This window comes from Dicentrarchus labrax, unplaced genomic scaffold, assembly GCF_905237075.1.
Source record: "Dicentrarchus labrax unplaced genomic scaffold, dlabrax2021, whole genome shotgun sequence".
Taxonomy (NCBI): Eukaryota; Metazoa; Chordata; class Actinopteri; family Moronidae; genus Dicentrarchus; species Dicentrarchus labrax.
The window spans coordinates 13859170-13878377 of record NW_026136712.1 but is presented as its reverse complement, the minus strand read 5'-3'; the positions used below and the strand labels follow the sequence as shown (position 1 = coordinate 13878377).

At 40.5% G+C, this 19208-nt stretch overlaps 1 protein-coding gene across 1 annotated transcript in view; it reads left to right on the top strand.

Annotated features, from left to right (window-relative positions):
- LOC127373153 (potassium voltage-gated channel subfamily H member 4-like) overlaps positions 1-19208 on the top strand; it is a 40982-nt gene that overhangs the window by 10422 nt on the left and 11352 nt on the right. The window contains exons 3-10 of the mRNA XM_051417302.1: positions 3056-3289; positions 4903-5034; positions 5452-5585; positions 14845-15085; positions 16247-16404; positions 16743-16944; positions 18138-18332; positions 18827-19026. Of these exons, the coding sequence (XP_051273262.1) occupies positions 3056-3289; positions 4903-5034; positions 5452-5585; positions 14845-15085; positions 16247-16404; positions 16743-16944; positions 18138-18332; positions 18827-19026 (1496 nt within the window). The remainder of the gene's footprint in view (positions 1-3055; positions 3290-4902; positions 5035-5451; positions 5586-14844; positions 15086-16246; positions 16405-16742; positions 16945-18137; positions 18333-18826; positions 19027-19208) is intronic.

The window sequence follows — 19208 nt, the reverse complement described above, 5'->3', positions numbered from 1 at the left end:
TTTACTCAAGCTAAAAACTGTAAAATTATGAAACATCCTAACTTCAATAAAACTACCCGGAACCATGCAGGTAACTTACAGATAACACCGTTTGCATACTGCCAAACGCAGCATAAAATGTTTTTTTTTCCCATTGTGGCTGGTTGGTTTTAATACATCCTCACAAAGTGATTTATGACTACACCTGCCCTTGACCTATTTGAAGGACCGATTTAGGGATGCTGAGTAGAGAATGTACCTATTCTTAGGTAACATTACATAAACCAGAGATGAATGCGGTTGCTATCCAACACTTGCTGGCTCACTGAGTTTGGGTGTTAGAAATTTATAGCACATGAAAAAGAGGTCATGTTTGTTTTTGATTTTTTACCTAGATAGGCAATCACATCGTGTTCAGCCATTGTTTCTAAGGAGATTTTTTTTAGATGTGAAAAGGCAGAGACTGCGTTCCAGAGCATTTTGTCTTCAGAGTTATGATTTAATGTGCAAAAAAAAAAGGCTTCCACATGATCGAAAGCAACTGTTACCAGTCTCTCTTCACGAAATCAGTAAACACAAAGATGCGCAGCCGACTATAGAACAGAAATATCTCAGCAACAGCAGCAATGCATAGCACAGACATAAGACCTCTGCCTGTTGATGGATCCAACTAATGCCTGTCTCTTTATATAATTCCACAGTGACAGTTTAGTTGCTGCTCACTGCACACCCAAGAAAGGTTGTCACCGCTCAGAGAAGACATCCCCTATGGACTGCTTTCTGCTTAGTCTGGCCAATTAAAGTGCTAGATTGTGTAGTGCGCTGCAGCAGCTGCTTAATACTCCTCCTTCTTGGGCTCTGTGGAATCTGGAGAATTCAGACCGGTCTCTCTGTATGTACTGTATGCATGCTGCTGCTCTGATGGGCATTCAGAAAATGTGCAGTCTGATGTTTACAGTAAAAGAAGTCTGATGCCTTATTACTGAAAGAATAAACAAACAGATATGCATAAATATTTCCATAAGTATGTATTTATGCCTGATCAATAGATATATAAGTGTGGTATTCTCACCCAAGTATTTCTGCAGTAAATAGAGGGTAATTTCCAAGACCTAGAAGAAAAGTTGAAATGCATAACTAAAAGTGATGGATATAGGTCTGTGTATGGGACGGAGCGGGCAGGCATGAGGAGGTAGATTTTCAAATAAAGTAATTTTATTCACCAAAAAATATGAAAATAACCAATTTACAAAATATACAATAAAGTTATGGGTCCATAAAAGAGGTCAACTAACCCAAACTTAACGCTACATTAACTTAACAAACTGAACAGAACCAACCTACTAAACTGAGACGTGGGGAAACCTAAATAGTGGCTGATCAGGCCACTCTGAGACACAGGGTAAATAGACTAAAACATAACATTTAAATAAACTAGACAAACTAAGATAACACAGCCTAATATTAACTAAGGAAAAATAAAAGTCCAAACATCAACATTGTCTTGTATGGATTCACATGTGCAGCCGTGGATGCACCACAGCCACTTCTGTTTCCATGCTGTATCTGCAGAGAATGGACTAAATAACAGGACAACATACTGCACTCCAAAGTTCAAAGCTCATGTTTCTGTCGAGAGGTGTTGCTTCAGCTGAAGCACGTGGTCATTTTTCAAGCTGTCGGCTATTAATCTGTCTGTAGAGGTTGTGTTCCATTTGTCAAATAGCGCAAAAGTGGAAGTCCCTTAATTAGTTTTTATCTTGTTTTAGCACCACTGTGTATGTTGCTGTGTATTCTGTTTTGAAATGTTAAAGAACTGAACAGGTTGTATTGTATTTTATTTTTTTAAAGCTACTTCCACTGGTGACTCTGGCAGACAACATAGCCAAATTGTTTGCCTAACAAAGAAGCACACACTGCAGCAAGAACCAGCTTCAGCTTATCAAGGTCACTTGAGTCTAGCAACTGAGGGAAAAGTGTGACGTCAAACTATCACCAAGATTAATATATATGTAGGTATGCAGAACAGAGGGCTGCCTGGTGCTGTGTTTATGTCCTGCAGACAAAAATACAGCAAGAAAAACAGCACAAGTTACAGGCCTGCTGCTGGAGAACTGTCCTTGGTGCTGATAGCACGGCAAGAAGCAAAGCAGAGACGTTTTGGTGCTGAGTGCAATATTTGCATCCTATGATTGGTGTGATGTAAAAGCCAGCACACCACCACTTCAATTTGACATTTAGACGTGTGGATCTTATGGATCTTCCTCAGGTCATGGAGGCACACAGCATTTTTTTATCTGACCCTCTACAAGCACAGCATAATCTGCAACAGCAACATCCAAATACATGATGAATTTAATAATAAATTAACCCTAAAGTCTAAAATTGTTGTCTAAAGTCTAAGGTGATTTTTCAGCCATTCCTAAAAATTTCGCCTCCTCTCGTTTATTCAGATATATTCCTCTGTCTCTATTGCGCTTTCATGCTCTCTCTATTATGCAATAATTTTTTTTAATTAGTACAGAGTCTGGTCATTTAAGGGTCCACATCACCCAATCAGTTACATGGGAATCAATCACTAACCTTTGTGCTCCTTTTAATCTCCAGTCAGCTGTTTTTATATCTCGCCGTCTGCAGTCCAGGACGGTGATTCCTTCAACTGCCTACATCAGAAGTCCTGACCACCACCAGGCGATCAGACCCGGGGGAAATTAATTTAGCCCTAAATTGAGTCTACACCAAAGTCTGATTCATGTTTACTTTGAACTTGTAAACTGGTGTTGAACTAAACCTACAAAAAAAGGCTTTGACATGAGTTCAAACAACTAAACAGGCTTTGATTCTAGTGCAAAGAACAAATTTGGAGTCAAACTTCAGACTAAAGCACGATGCACCCGACTGTTCATGATTTCTTACTCAGTGGCATTCAGATTTATTTGAGCAAAAAAACTCAAAAAATTCTAAATTTGCAGCTCCTCACGTTGGCCTTGAACCTTAACTCAAATACCTTTTTCTGCCTCCATGATGCTCCACTTCTTCTAACACTTTTTCCTGTCCCCCGCTCCTCCTCTCACAGACAGTAACTTCCTGTTGGGCAACGCCCAGGGCCACCGCGGCTACCCCATCGTCTACTGCTCGGACGGCTTTTGCGAACTGACGGGCTTCACAAGAACTGAGGTGATGCAGAAGAACTGCAGCTGCCACTTCCTGTACGGGGCCGACACCAGCGAGCACGTGGCCCAGCAGATGGAGAAGGCTCTGGAGGGCCGAGAGGAGTACCAGGCTGAGGTCCACTTCTACAAGAAGAATGGTTGGTGTATTGTAAAGAAAGAAAAAGCCTATTTCTACATAACTTGTAGAGCTCAGCACTTTGTTTCATTTAGAAGTAAAGAGGTCATCAGGCAATTAACTTTCCTGTCATCTTTTGTTCAGTTGATCAAATTCTCCTATTAACAGGGGAAATGGTGAGACTTTTAGATGCTGTTCTGCTGTGATCAGGCTGTGATCATCTGTTCAGTTTTCAGAGTGAAATTTAAATTGTGAGATTTATTTTTTTCTTTTTTGTTCTCGACATCATGTAGAGCGCATTTATTTTTAGACGAGAGCTGGTAGAATTATCATCTCCGCAGTGATGCAGAATTTTAAACAGAGCTTCTTTTGTTGGAGTTTGTTAGCTTATTATTTGTAATACAAATAACATCAGATGAAGTGAAAATTTGCTGTCAGCACATCTTAGTAACCCGTTTAACATAGGTGGAAAAAGGTGCTGAATGGAGAAAACTTGGGTGCTGGAATTAACAGGCTTAAAGTCAGTCAAAAAGCAGGACACAGTACTGTGCAGGCTGTCTCTGTGTGAGTTTATTAAAGTAGCTTAGATCCAGAATTTAACTAATTCCTTCTGACTTCTAGATAATCCTTCTCACGTAGTTGGACCAAAAATACGATGTCATGTACGAAAAGAGAGCATACAACAATGTTTAAGCCCCTCTGATTGGCGCACAGGGATTAAACTTGCTCAAGAGAGACTGCAAACCTACAACCTCAAAGTGTGTGAACCGCTAATTATACTGATGGATTACCAAATCTGTACTGTGGCCAAAAAAAAAAAAATGCATTTTTCTTACTTCTTCTGTAACAGTAAAGCAAAGCCACTGCAACTAATGAGGTGAAAGACACGAGCATTTGTATATGACCAAAAATAATACAATGAGCGATAGAAAAGCAAAAGAGAACAAAGATAGTGAAAATGAAAGAGAAGCAGTAAGATTTTAAAGCTAGAATCCAACAGGCAGATATTCATGACTGGTACAATATTTTCATGATAAAGTCAGACATTAAAAGAAATTCAGTAGACACACACACACACACACACACACACACAATCCTATCGAGTGTGTGCCTGCTGCTTTGCGAGCACAAAACGCACACAAATAGCTTTTCTGTATTTGTATTTACACCCACAGCCTTGTGCTAAAACACCACCATCTACACTGTTCTCTTACCCTCTATCCTTGTCTGTGCACACACACACACACACACACACTGGGGACACTGTAGGAGATGTGAAACATCTGTTTGTTGGCAGAGTACAGTTTCTGCAGAGTTGCTAATGAGCATACTGGGTTATGGCAAGGTCTTGGATCTATGGTGCGCCTTCACTGCCTGACTTGTTATAACCATCCCTCTCGCTTGCTCTTTCTCTTTCTCCCGAACATTATCCATATCCAGTTTGTGGTGTATTTTTAGAAAGGCTATGCCATACTTGACAATTATCCATGGCTCAGACATGGTGGGAGCTGACATGACATGGGAAAAATCACAGTCCTGGATGTGCCTGTTGAGGATTTGCATTAATTCACCAAATGAGGAGAGAAAAAAATAAATAAATCCTGCACTAAACGAACATTTCTGATTTTGTTCCAGGTGTGGCCTTCTGGTGTCTCTTAGACATCGTGCCCATAAAGAACGAGAAGGGCGAAATGGTCCTCTTCCTCTTCTCGTTCAAGGACATCACTGACACCTATGGAAGGAGCCACCACAACAGCAAGAAGGACGGTAGGCTACAAGCCCTGTTTACAAAAAAAACCCCTCCCATTATTTGCCTACGTTGAGCATGATTTACGAGTGGGCCATCCTCCGGCCCCCGGCTTTCATTTTCCCCGTGCACTCTTGTTCATCACTGTCACATTTCACCCGGCAGTTTCGTTTGGGCTGGCATTTGTTCACCGAACTCAGACAATGTTTTTGCAATGGGGAGTTTGATTTGGGCTGCGGTGTGTCTTCAAGTGGAACCTGGGCACAGTCTGCCGCACATGCCAAGCTCTGTGCCAGGGGAAACAATATTCAGCACATAAAACCTGGCAGAGTTCAGGCGTTGCATTAAATAAAGTGTTATGTGTTCTTTGTCAAATTTCTTGTGACACAATCTTGTGATCTAAATGACATGCGCTGATCTGAGTGACTGTGTGACAGGCTCAGAGGACAAGAGGCGCAGGAGGAAGAGCGGCTCTCACTTCAGCGAGGCCAGGAAGCGTGGACGCACCATGTTGTACCACCTGACCAGCCAGTTCTCGAGGGGAGGCAAAAGAGAGGTCAACCTGGGTGGCGTGAGTACTTGTACCACTCTCACATACATCCTGAGCTGGCTTTGATGGTCTTTGCATGTGCCCCTTAATATACCCTCTGTGAGATTAAACAGTCAGGAGTTACTCAGACATGCAGCTCCCTCAATCTCGAGCTTGAATTATTAATGCTGATATCTAAAAGATGAGTTTTTAGGAAGACAATGTGAGGGAAGTCTTGACCCAGATTCCCAGTGTAGCTTATCTCAGTGGAAATTTCATCAAATGGGTTTGCTATTTTAAGTCTCCTGAATAGTTTTAATCTTGCTTCTGTTGCATTTTTTTTTTTTTTTTTGCATGATAGTTGTTTGGTGGCTTTAAATAGACAAATAGCAAAGGCACTGAGAGAGAAGTGGTACGAGATGTATGTTACAGACAGTGAGGTGTTACTGGTTAAACGGGAAGCTGGATGCATCATTATCATCACTTTCTTTTGGGACTGTCTGGACATTTTAACACCTCACCAGAAGGAGCTCCAGGATATAGGTCATTATGTCACCAGCATGTTCCCTTAAATTACCTTTACCCTTAGGTCCAGCTAAAGCTGCTGTGTCTAATGCTTCAGTATCATATATATGTACAATCTGTAGGATAACGTATAGTTGTAAGAAGAAATAGACTTCACAAGTGTCTCATTTTGCCCATGCAGTTCCCTTCATGTGTCTTTCAAGTGTGTTTGTGTTTCAAGTGCCTTAAGAGGCTATTTGTTTTGGTAAAATAGACCCATAGCTACGGTCTGTTTCATTCCCATGTGTCTTGTTTCTACAGAACAATGGCCTTTGTAGGCTTTGAATAATAAAGTTACACTCCAAGCAATGTTATTCATGAGAAACAGGTCCTGTTTTGCTCTCAGATACAAACGGGAACAGTTTTTCTAGCGGAGCACCGTTTTGAGATAATCCCGCTGCCTCCCTGCAGAGGCTCAGTTACCAACTGGGTCTGCACTCAAACCTGTCCTTCACAATGTGGCGTTTGATCCCAGGGGGCTAAAAGCAATTCAGAACTTTTCAGGGGTAAATTAAAATGTAAAAAAAAAAAAAAAAGGATGTTGAAAGCCTGTGAGACATGTGTGATTCAGGAGGCTAATATTAGCATTTGAAAATGAAAAACGTGTGGGAGGGGCGGAAAGACTGTTGTGTAGTTTTGGAGATTCATTTACCTTTTATGTGCCTGAAGCACTGAAAGCACTTGTTCATTTTCGCACTAAAATTGAGAAGCCCAATAAAAATGTTACCAGAATAGCACTCTTTTTTTTAAAGTGCCTCTTTCATGGTATGCCCCTTACCTGACACCAAATTCTGACTTCCCCATAGTCAGTGCTGTTAAAACCTACAAAACATGAGAGAATCTGACATGAAAATTGCCTTTTAGACACTTCACACTTTTTGCAATTTTGCAGTGACTGGTCAAACTGTGTTTGCCAACTGATATGTTAAAGACTAACCAACCATTCATAACAAAATAAAGAAGCAAGCACTGAAGAAGTACTGTACTTAACTGTTAGGGGCCCAAAGGAAATTACCTTTACTTTAAACTATACATTTAAATTGCTAGTGCTGACATGATTAGGCAATGAATCAAATAGTTGAATTAAATCAAATGAATTAATTGAGGAGGTTAATGTTCGACCTCATCAACCAAGTGAGAATTTGTTGCTTTCTTTATATCATTGTAACCTTGCAATTTGCAAGCAATAGCTCTGTGAAACTGTGATCTCCAGTTTGTTTTACCGTTTTGTGACATTTTGTAAACCAAATTATTAAATATGTAATTGGAAAAAAAGCATTAGCTAACTCCACAGTTAAAATAATTATTAGTTACAGCCCTTTAAAATACCCCAATTGTTCAACTAAAATTGCAAAGTTTTCTGAAAAGCCAGTGGTAACATGCCCTCACATGAACCTGTACGCCGCTGACCCGCATCCTGTTAACACCTCCAGAAACAAAAGCTCTGCTGTTGTTTTCAGATCCAACCTGTAGGTGCTTTCATGGGAATCAATGTACTAAACCACCACCCCCCCACCTCTGTTTGCCAAACCTCCTGCTGCCATGCTTCCAATCCCACCTACTTACAGATGACTCTGTTCACTGACACCTTACAGAACATGCACCGTACACACACACACTCCACAAAAACATTCACACATATAACAGCAGACGCGTAAACGACGGCTCGCCCTCTGAGGAGAGAGCGGAGACAAACATATGGCAAAACATCAACACACTCGGATGAATCAGAATCAGATGCACAGTATTTATCATTCAAATTTTATTCCGGCACTCTCAGCATGAGACTGTATTTACACACAAACACAGTTTCTCTCTCACGTATAAATGTAGAGAAAATAATAAGGGAATAAGAAATCCAGCAATCAGAGTTAATGCTTTCTGTCTCTCCTCTTCATCACAGATGCACAAAGTTACACTCTTCCATAACCTCCACTGGTCCTCCATTCATCCTACCTCCACCACTAGCAGAACATTTTAAAGTGTTTATTAATCGCCACATCAGCAGGTCCTGGCTTCTAGTTCTGACTAACTTCTTCAACTTTTGAGTCACTTTCCAGTTAATTCCAGGCAGAAGAATACAAGACAGCACTTATGCCTAATTTATTTGTAACCTTAGGGGAACAACAGTAGCATACAGTACGACCATAAAGAGTCATTTCCAGCATAAGCACACATTTAGAACAAGGCTATGTTGATGCAGCATATTAAAAATGTATGAAACCAAAACCAAAACATCTACACATTAGAATACAAATCAGATGTGTTTCTGTAAGGTGTTGTTTTTGTTTCTCTGGGTCTTTGACAGCTCATTTGACTCCGTCTTTTGATTCTATCAGTGACTCTGGAAAACCTTTTACCTTGCAGACCTGTCACCAGCATTAAACAGATACAAGGCAGTGTGCATGGGAATCAGATGCAAAGCTATAATAATGCAACATGCTCGGGATTAAACAGTTTGCTTGTTTGTATGCATGGGTTTTTACCAAACCCTCTGCATTGTGTTCTGTCTTTTTTTTTATCTCTTACCCTCATCCTTTCCAGTGCCCTCAGTTTCCCTGTTTTTAGCTTTAACCACCCTCCTCTTTCTCTGCTGCTTTCATACATTTTCTCTCCCTCTCCATCTGTCACTCTACCCTCATCTCATTTCAGCATTATCCGTCTGGATCCTGCTGTTTCCCCCCGTATTGTATCTGTCACTCTGTAGCCCCCCACTTTCTTTCTACTTTTAAATCATTTCTCCTTTCTTCTTTCCTACTGCAGCTCAAATATTGAAGCTCTCCATCCACTCCAATACTTAATTTTTAAATTAGTACAAAGTAAGTACAAGTATACACATACTGAACTTGAGGCCGTTTTAATCACAGATAATACTTGGACACTCAGAGGGAAAAATACTGTTCTTTTTGTTATAAGGATTTTATATAAAATTGTCACGTAAAACAACTAAAATATGAGGCATTGAAGCCACAATATTAACTGTAGATAACATAGCAACAGCACTCAACCGGTTAAAAGTAATGTAGCATTAGCTTAACAATAACGGTAAATTAAACTCACGTTAGAGAAGAGAAAGTATGAAAAAACTTGTTGAACGTTGCAAAGGTTGGTAATCTAATATTGTAAAGCAAGACTACGCAGTGTCGAAGGTACACGGATAAAGAAAGTCACAGCCATACTAACGTCCAAAGTCTTTTGCTACAACTGAGACGGCGTACCTGCTAAAAAGATTGACCACGACTACAACGTGGCAGCTCTCCAAGCAATATCGAAGATATTGAAGTGGAGGAACAAACGTCCAAGGAACACAGAATTAATTTGACCCACACATTGATAAAAAAAAAAAAAAAAAATGAAAGCTAAGAGCTACAAAAGACAGGATGACGGTACCAACACTGTGATTCTTCACGCAGAGCGAGCTCTAAACCGTAAGATGGATGAACTAACTGAACTCTTTAAAGGTTTAGTGAAGCCAATACAACGGCAATTAAAGAAAACAAGGAGGAAATCACTGTGTTTCAGAAGAAAATTGGTGATATTCAGAAAGAAAACAACTCACTAAGAAATTCATGTGAGGAACAAGCCCACGCTACAAAAGGAGATGGATCTCGAGAATGATTGGTCTTCCTGAAAAAGATGGAGAAGACACACAAGGGAAATTGGGGATACTCACAAGAGTTGGGCCTCTGTCTGTGGATCAGCTGCGAGAGACTGTGGATACGGGAAGGAAGGGCAACGCTGCAACCTCAAACAACAGAGAACCCGCTCAGGAGGACGTCTGGAAGAGGTCAAGAGGTGTGAGAGTCCACTAATTGTAAGTTTGTTGGTTTGATCCCGGGGCTCCTCCCGCCACATGTTGAGGTATCCTTGAGCGAGATACTGAACCCCAAATTGCTCCCGATGTGTGAATGTGTAAGAGTGAGTTAGTTTCTGTTCGATGGGCTTGAGTGAATGTGTGTGAAAGGGCGAATGTGGCATGTAGTGTAAAAGTGATTTGAGTGGTCAGAAGACTAGAAAGGTGCTATACAAGTACAGGTCCATTTACCATTTACCATTAGGATGATGGACGTTGAATTCATCCAACATTTGGAAGATGTCTTTAAAATCGAAGAAGTCACCAGGACATGACAGGTTAACCGGGAAGTTTTACACAGTTTTTTGGACTGTATAAGTCTTTTTTACGATGTATTTCAGAAGGAAACATTTTCCCACTATGAAGCAAAGTCTTCTCATCCCAAAACCCAACAGGGGTAAATTTCATTGTATAACTGGAGACCAATAACATTATTATGTAATGACTGACGGGTTTAACACAAACATATTAACACAAACATATATTTCTTCCCTTTATAAAGGGAAGAAATATACACAATCATACGATACTGATTTTTGATGTGCTCGATTAACTGGATTTAATTAATACTGATTTTTATAAGGTGTTTTAATACGTTAATCTATCTCTGACATGATTTATATGATCGTTCTTATGGGTAAATTTCATATTACACTAAAATAGCAAGCCTTCCTTTGTATGAATTACTTTAAATAATTTTTTATCCACCAAAATAGCACAGAAGATTTGGGAGGATATTTCACGCTTTTTGCTGTCTTCATTTATTCCCTCTTCTGTTTTATTTGCTCCTCATGGGTTTATTTTGTTTCTTATTTATTCCCGCAGATCGATTTACTGTCTAGTTTCTATGTTTCCATATGTTGTTACGCTTATAAATCCCCCTGTTTTGTTTCTTGTTGTATTTTAATAATGTGTTCTCCACAAGTTCCTGTATCTTTGTTATTGTGTGTTTAATAAATAAAATAAAAAGTGAGACATATAACATTAATGCAATAAAAAACCCACGTTGTTTAACGATAATATGTTTTCACATACACCAGTCAGCTAACATAAACCCTAAAACAGACATTTTCCTCAATAATTTTAGTTTTTTCTGACACAATTTTACTATTTCTTCATGCAGTCGTCACTTTAATTTCCTTAAACTGCCTTAAAACATAATAATATAAATACTGAGTGAAGCTATTAGGCAGGCACAGATGCCCCCCCAAAAAACACATATTCTTCATGTTGTTTTTGGCACCAGTTACTGCAGCCTGGCCATCTTTATATATTCATCTTCACAACAGTGTCAAACAAAGGAGAGTAATGTACATTCATATCCGGGAAGAAAATATGATAATAAAAGAAAGGGTTGAAGCAGAATAGGAGATTAAAGTTTACATATTCAAAAAAAAAAAAAAAAAAAGCACTAATATTCGCTAAATTAAACTCACTACAAAAAAAAAAAGGTGTGGGAAGAATTATTGAGTGTTGTGAAGGTTGGTTTCGAGTAATTAAGACATATAATGCAAGTACTTTCTGAGTCATCCTGATGTTTAAAATAGTATATAATTAGTTAACGTTAATGAGCTAACGTTAACTAATTCTAGCCATAGCTCTCCAGCAGGGCTGTGAGCCACTGCTGGAGAGTCATTAGCATTCATTAAGTTGTTATTTATTATTGCAAATCGGGATAAACGTGTGGTAAAGCTAAGCTAGGCTCTGTATTTTTTTATCTCTTACCCTCATCCTTTCCAGTGCCCTCAGTTTCCCTCCTCTTTCTCTGCTGCTTTCACACGTTTTCTCTCCCTCTCCATCTGTCACTCTACCCTCCTCTCATGTTGGCTTCATCCCTCTGGATCCTGCTGTTTCCCCCCCATATTGTCTATCTGTCACTCTGTAGTCACTCTTCCTTTCCTTTCCTACTGCAGCTCAAATATTAAAGCTCTCCATCCACTCCAATACTTAATTTTTAATAAGTTCAATTAAGTAAGTACAAGTATACATGTACTGAACTTGAGGACTTAAATACTGTTCTTCTGCGCCAATGCTGTAAGGATTTTATATAAAATCAGTTTATATAATATGATGTATTGATTGATCCAACAGCTCCACCTCAGCAATAATAAAATGCTGTTTGCACAATAATGCATCTGTAATAATAACCAAGTAATATAATTTATAATATAACACTGAAATGTGCAGTTTTCTGCATTATAAGTATTTTTACATTTGATACTTTAGGTATTTTGTAATGATAATTTTACTGAGATTGTAAATGCAGAGCTTTAATTTATAATAGAATATTTTACTTTATGTAAAATATAGATTTTTTTTTTACTTAAGTAAAATGGATCAAAGTACTTCTACCATACTTCTGCTCACTGCAATCCTCCCACTCTGACTATATTTTTCCCATTCTGTTTTCCATCTTTCGTTCACTTTGTCTGTTCCTTTCTGTCTGTCTCTCAGTTGCAGTTAGCTAACAATGTGATCCTCTGCCTCCACACCACAGCCAGCCAGATCCACTCTGACTAGATCTCTATTTGTAGCCCATCGGCCTGCCAGGCAAAAAAGGAAAGGGGGGGGTGCTGTTTTGTTTTGCTGGGAAAACATAGACACATGCATATATCTTTAAATAGGAGCACAGCCACACAAACATAGACAGAGATATCATTTACAAGTGAAAATCTGTTCCCTGATTTTCAGAAGTTGCACATTTCTCACTACAATTATTTTTTTAAATGGTCTACCACACGCTACATCACCTCCTTGAATAACATGTTCAGCTTGAATTTTTCTCTTTCTCTAAAGGCTCCTTACCAACACACAAACACCGACTAAGATGTTGTTTTGTCTGTTCTGGCAGTTTAGATGCTGTCAGCCCATGAGTGTATCAGCTACTGTAACCAATCCGTGGCATGCTGACAAGTCGCTCAGACTTGATTTCAAATATTTCCCAGGGGAGAGCTACTCTTGCCTCTTTTCACTTTAATGCACTTGTCAAAGGGCTATGAAAGAAAAAAAAGTAGTGCAGTCTGGAGGCGGTTTTTATGTTACTTTACTTTCTCTCAGTTTGTGTTTTGAGTGACTGTTTATCTTTAGTCTTAATCTAACACAGTTTAGTGTGGGAGACAACTGGACTGTGGGAATTGAAGATTATACTGTAAAACCTAGTAAGTGTAGTGATAATCACGTGTTGTACACCTGCTGCTTTGTTGCTCAAGAATAATTACCTGGAGAAAAGTTAAGTTATATTTTGTGGTACACATTAAAGGTTGAAGGATCCTCTGCAATAGTTTAGATTCTTTTGTCACATGGCAATCCATGTGTATCCTCTTCCCCATCAAGGACAGGCTTTTATCAGCGCTAAAGCCCAAAGGATGCTGGGAGATGTAGTTGGAACAGTAAGCTCTGGGCTGCAGCTTGAGTTAATGAAGTGCGAAGACCAGCTGTAGCTGTGTGACATGCACGCCCATGTGTCCCTGCAGTGCTGGGCTTTTCTTTTCTAATCATTTGGATGTGCTCAGCTGACCGCCTCGAGTACCAAAGGTCGGGTGGGCGTCCTGACCTCGGTGATGTAAGGCAAATTAAAAAAACAGCCTGGCTTTTGCTGACATTACTTGAACTATCATCATGGCGGTCACAGCTGTTGATGACTGTCAGCAAGGTTCTTCCTCTAGTTTTACCACTGTGGTTACAAACGAAAGCCACAAAAACCAACTGACTGATGGATACCGTGGTAAACCAAGTATCTTTTGACAAGAAATTGTCCAGTGTCAAGCAGCCATAATCAAATTGAACAGTTTGCTCCCAGTATAACACAAGATACTAACAGACATTTCACTGGGAACAATTTGAACATGTTTCTTTTCCTTCATTCACACAGTGCAGTGGGTCATTCTGCTCTGGCATTTCTCTTCTTTCGGAAAAGGTTGTCAATTGTCTCCCAATTACTTTCAAATAGTCAGTCTATTCTCTTCGAGTCAACCAGGCAGCTTTGGACTCAGAGCCTTTGCAAGGAAATCTCCTGTTAAGACTTCATTAACCAGCCTCCTTGTTGCTTGCCCACACCTGTTTGTGAAGTGGCCACATTGTTCTCGGATGGATTACTGCTCATTTATCACCCCTTTCTGTTTCCCTCTCACCACTGACAAAGATAATAGCTTCTCCTCCTGTCTCCTAAACATGGTTAAGGCTATTATGCGCCAAGTGCATGGCCCCATTTGGAGAGCTGCAGTCTCATTATGTGCCGAAATGGACTCCCCACCTCATCAGCAATAGCAATTCATACTTTCTGCAATTGGATTTTCTCAATAAAAAAAATAAATGAGTGGAATGAATAAGTGACTTTCAAAAATAAAAGCAGCTCATGACTCCAGTTCCCCTCATTTCCTTATAATGGCTCAACTGCCATTGTACTGTACCACCTGAGACTTACAGCACTAATGGCATTTGGAGCGATGAACTCAAGCCAAGGCCAAGTCATGTATGAAATTATCAGGGATCATTGTTGGTTATAAGTTTCTCCCTCACTGACCACAGACCTATTTCTGTCATTTTTTATTGTTAATGCATGGCCATTTAAAAGGTTTATCACTGTCTATAGTAGGCTGTCAAGAACAGATAACCAGCAGTCTGTTACACTTGAGTTGCCTACCATACTGAATCATCAGCGGTCAGAGCACTAGAGAGGGTGTTGACATTTACATTGTCTGTTTCTGCAAAATCTTTGGCACTGCAATGACCATCTGATTATCATTTATTTTCACAGCACTCCACCTCGTGACCATCTGGTTATCAAGTTATTCATTTATGCAGCTTCTCTAACGTGTTTTGTATATTTATCAACGTATGGCTTTAAGTATGTGATCGACACTTAGTCTACCTGTTCTCTTACAGAGTATCATTGAGAAGCCTGTGATACCTGAGTACAAGGTGGCAGCAGTGCAGAAGTCGCGCTTCATTCTGCTCCACTACAGCGTGTCCAAAGCCCTCTGGGACTGGCTCATTCTGCTGGCCACCTTCTACGTGGCTGTCACCGTGCCCTACAACGTCAGCTTCACGCCGTACGATGACACTGTCACAGCTGCACGCTCCACCATCGTTAGCGACATTGTAGTGGAAATGCTCTTCATTATAGGTGAGGGTTGAAACAAGTTACTGTGCTCAACTAATTACTAGTTATGACCATCATCAAGCCAATTCTATCCACTGATTTAGAGGCTGATAATAATACTGTTGTGCATTCATTACATTTTCTATGCTGTGACATGAGATTTTTTATCCAACATCTGTCCACTTTCTTACCACTCTTGCCACCTATGGCAACAGGGCAACAAGAGCAACCCAGGCGTTCTTTTCCCCAGAAAGTTCCCCCAGTTCCAGGCAACCTCTTGTGGTCCCTTCAAGATGTCTTGTGTCTCTGCAGGGACTCCACCCAGGTGGTAATGCCTGGTTAACCTCCAAAGGGAAGCACCCAAGGGATGAACTGTGGTGGCTCAACCTCAACGTGCTGCAGTGTAGTGTAGTGTAGATAAACAGTGGTTTAATTTGGAGTCAGATTGCTGAGTACCTACACTTGAGGATGAAGAAGGAGGCCACCAGCCAGGGAGCTAGGGAGAAACCGATTTTTTCCTGCTTGTTTCCGTAAGCTCATTAACTTGGTCACTACCCAGACTTCTCAGAGTTTATTGTAGTTCTTATTTCTCTTTTGAAATCATGATTAATCGTTAATTGAAACATCTCAAAATAAGACATGCCAGCAAAAAGCATTCAGATAATTTGATATATCGGAGAGGAGGTGTCCAACATTTAGAATTTTAATGATTTATACAGCTAACACTGCTCTGCACATTGCTATGTACGCTTTCTCAAATTTGGAAATACACTTTTGCCACCATCATTTTCATCATCTTAGCTTCTGTTAACTTCTCCTAACTGAAATTCATAATGTCATCATCTCTGCAAATATTGACAGCTTGGATGACAGATGAGGATTTGCTTCATCAGACACACACCCAGAGGTCTGCCTGTTATGTGCTGGCAACAGTCTGACACTGGGGTTAGATGATTTGTCAAACAAACTCAATGATCCATATGGATACCTTAAAACAATGACATATTCCAGCTGTGTACATCACATACAGGTGAACCACTGGGATTGAATCTGAGCTTGTGACACTTCTTTCCTTACTGTATACAATCTGTTTCATTTTATCAGCCAGCTTAATGAATATGAAAATGGCTATGCCTTCTTTCAGTCACTGAGAAAAATAATTACCTTCAACCTTTGTATTTGCAGACATTATCCTGAACTTCCGCACCACCTTCGTGAGCCAGTCGGGGCAGGTGGTGTATGAGTCGCGCCCCATTTGCATTCACTACGCCACCACCTGGTTCTTTGTGGACCTGGTGGCCGCCCTGCCCTTTGACCTGCTGTATGCCTTCAACATCACAGTGGTGAGTACAATTGGCCAATAACATGTTCAAAGGGCCCTGCCATCCATGAGTGCTGACATAAGCAGTAAATCAATATAGTAAATATAGTAAATTGCATCCGTTGCCACTTCCTGCCTGCCTGTGTGACGAGTGCTCTCTCAATAGTGAATTTTACACAGGATAAGCACGTTTGTTTGAGCATAAAAAGTCACTGCTTGTCCAAGCTGTGATATTCAGCTGTGTATATTTAGTATATGTAAAGTCAAAGTGTGTTTCTAGATATAACAAAGCAGAGGGATTCACTTTCTCACTCCTTTTCCCCATCAATATGCCCCCCATACTTGCCTTTTCCTCTTCAGACCTCCTTGGTCCACCTGCTCAAGACTGTACGCCTGCTGCGCCTCCTTCGTCTTCTCCAGAAGCTGGATCGCTACTCCCAGTACAGCGCCATGGTGCTGACCTTGCTTATGTCTGTGTTTGCCCTGCTGGCACACTGGATGGCCTGCATCTGGTATATGATTGGACGCAAGGAGCTGGAGACCAATGAGACCTGGGACATTGGTGAGTCTGACTTTGATCAAGCGTTGCGGAAGCTGTTGAAGTATGAAGGTCAGGTCGTGTGTTTCATCTAGCAAGAGCAAGAAAATATTCTTTCCTGTCAGTGTAAAGGATATATGAAGTAATAGTTCCAACAGATTTTTACCATGTGCCATCATAAATCTAATATTTTATTTAACTGCTCATTTCAAAACATAAGCACAGTGCTGACTATATAGATTTGATTCAGTTTCCATAGGTGCTGTGTAAGTCAGTTGTTTCCTTGTTTAAAAAGGCAAATATTCCAACTAATAAGACCGTACACTAGATTTGGCCAACACACTGAGTAGACATTTGTTGTGTCCCCACTCAGCTATAAATAGTCATGTCTCACCTATTGGGATGTCTAGCTCTGCTCAGTGGTGAGATGCTGGCGAACACCATACTCTGGCACTCTAATGAGGACTGTCTGCAACCAGATCAGAAGCTGATATAAAAAATGTCTGGTAGGAAGCTGCACACTAATGCTGATAATGCTAATACTAATGTTTATGTCACTGCTTTAAAATGGTTCGACATGGAGAACAATAAAAAAACGTGATCAAAAACTATTCTATAAATGATCTGAGTAATCAGATCAAAAACCATAAACAGCAACACACATATTGTGATATACAGGAAGATTAAACATCTGGTCCAGTCTGCTGTGCAATGTGTGTGTGTGTGTGTGTGTGTGTGTGTGTGTGTGTGTGTGTGTGTGTGTGTGTGTGTGTGTGTGTGTATGTGTGAGTGTGCATAATTTTCAGTCAGTGTGTTCTGTGTATAAGGAGGTTAGGTCATACCTGCTAATTAACACTCTGCCTTATTTATCCCTGGAGGAACCAATATAATTCTGCCCTGTCCCGCACCGACATGTCAGCCTCCTGACACTGCTGAAAGTCTTCACACACACACACACACACACACACACACACACACACACACACACACACACACACACACACACACACACACACATACACACACATTGCACAGCAGACTGGACCAGATGTTTAATCTTCCTGTATATCACAATATCTGTCTCTCTTAGACCAGCACTGCAGTACAATCCTGCCACTACCACCTTGCACTGTGCTGACAGCAGACACACAGGCATAAAGATAACTAAATAAGATCTTTTTGACATTGTTCTCTTCTGCTCTACCTTCTCATTCAAGGGTGGCTCCATGAGCTGGGCAAACGTCTGGAGACACCCTACATCAACAGCACGGTGGGCGGCCCGACAGTACACAGCTCCTACATCGCTGCCCTTTACTTTACCCTCAGCAGCCTGACCAGTGTGGGCTTTGGCAATGTCTGCGCCAACACCGATGCTGAGAAGATCTTCTCCATCTGCACCATGCTCGTTGGCGGTATGTCTGACACCAGGGTACATTCTCCCTCTGGTGTCCTGGCATAACAGTGCCTCTCTTCGGCACGCCAGGGCAAGAAATTCAGCAGGAAGTGGGTTGGATGGTTTGGCTGGCCTTTAGGACGCAGCTTGTTGCCATCTTTATGAACCAATAAACAGATTATTTTAGCTGAGGTGGCAATTATTGGTTCAACAACCCAGAAGATAATTATTGTGTTTAATGTAGATTAAATTTTTTTCAGACTGCTTGTCAGAACAGGATCTGTAAATTACTATTGTCTCCGTATGGATCAATAAGTAAATTATCATTAACAAGTGTAGATGATTGGGTAGTTATCAATATAGAATTATTATTTTAAGTAAGAAAAGTAATTTTTTCTTTTGTTACAGTTTAACCCATTCAAATGAAAGAAACAGAATATCTTATTTTTAAAATATTCAGGCTATAAACTATAATTTACTGTCTTCCATGCTGTTTGTTTCTGTCTCACACAGCGCTGATGCACGCCCTGGTTTTCGGTAATGTGACGGCCATCATCCAGCGTATGTACTCACGACGTTCTCTCTACCACACACGCATGAAGGACCTGAAGGACTTCATCCGTGTCCACCGTCTGTCCCAGCAGCTCAAACAACGTATGCTGGAGTACTTCCAGACCACGTGGTCTGTCAACAATGGTATAGATGCCAATGAGGTAGGGGACCCTTTCATTGTTGTTGTCATGTAATACTTTAGTAATGGTGCTCTCTGCCCTCTGTAAACTTCAGGGCAATGTTTGAATAACATTTGAGCACATTTGAAATCTGTTCTACAATCCACTCACAACCCTTTGCAGCTGTAGTTGTTTATGATCGTTCACAAACACTTGGCCGCCTG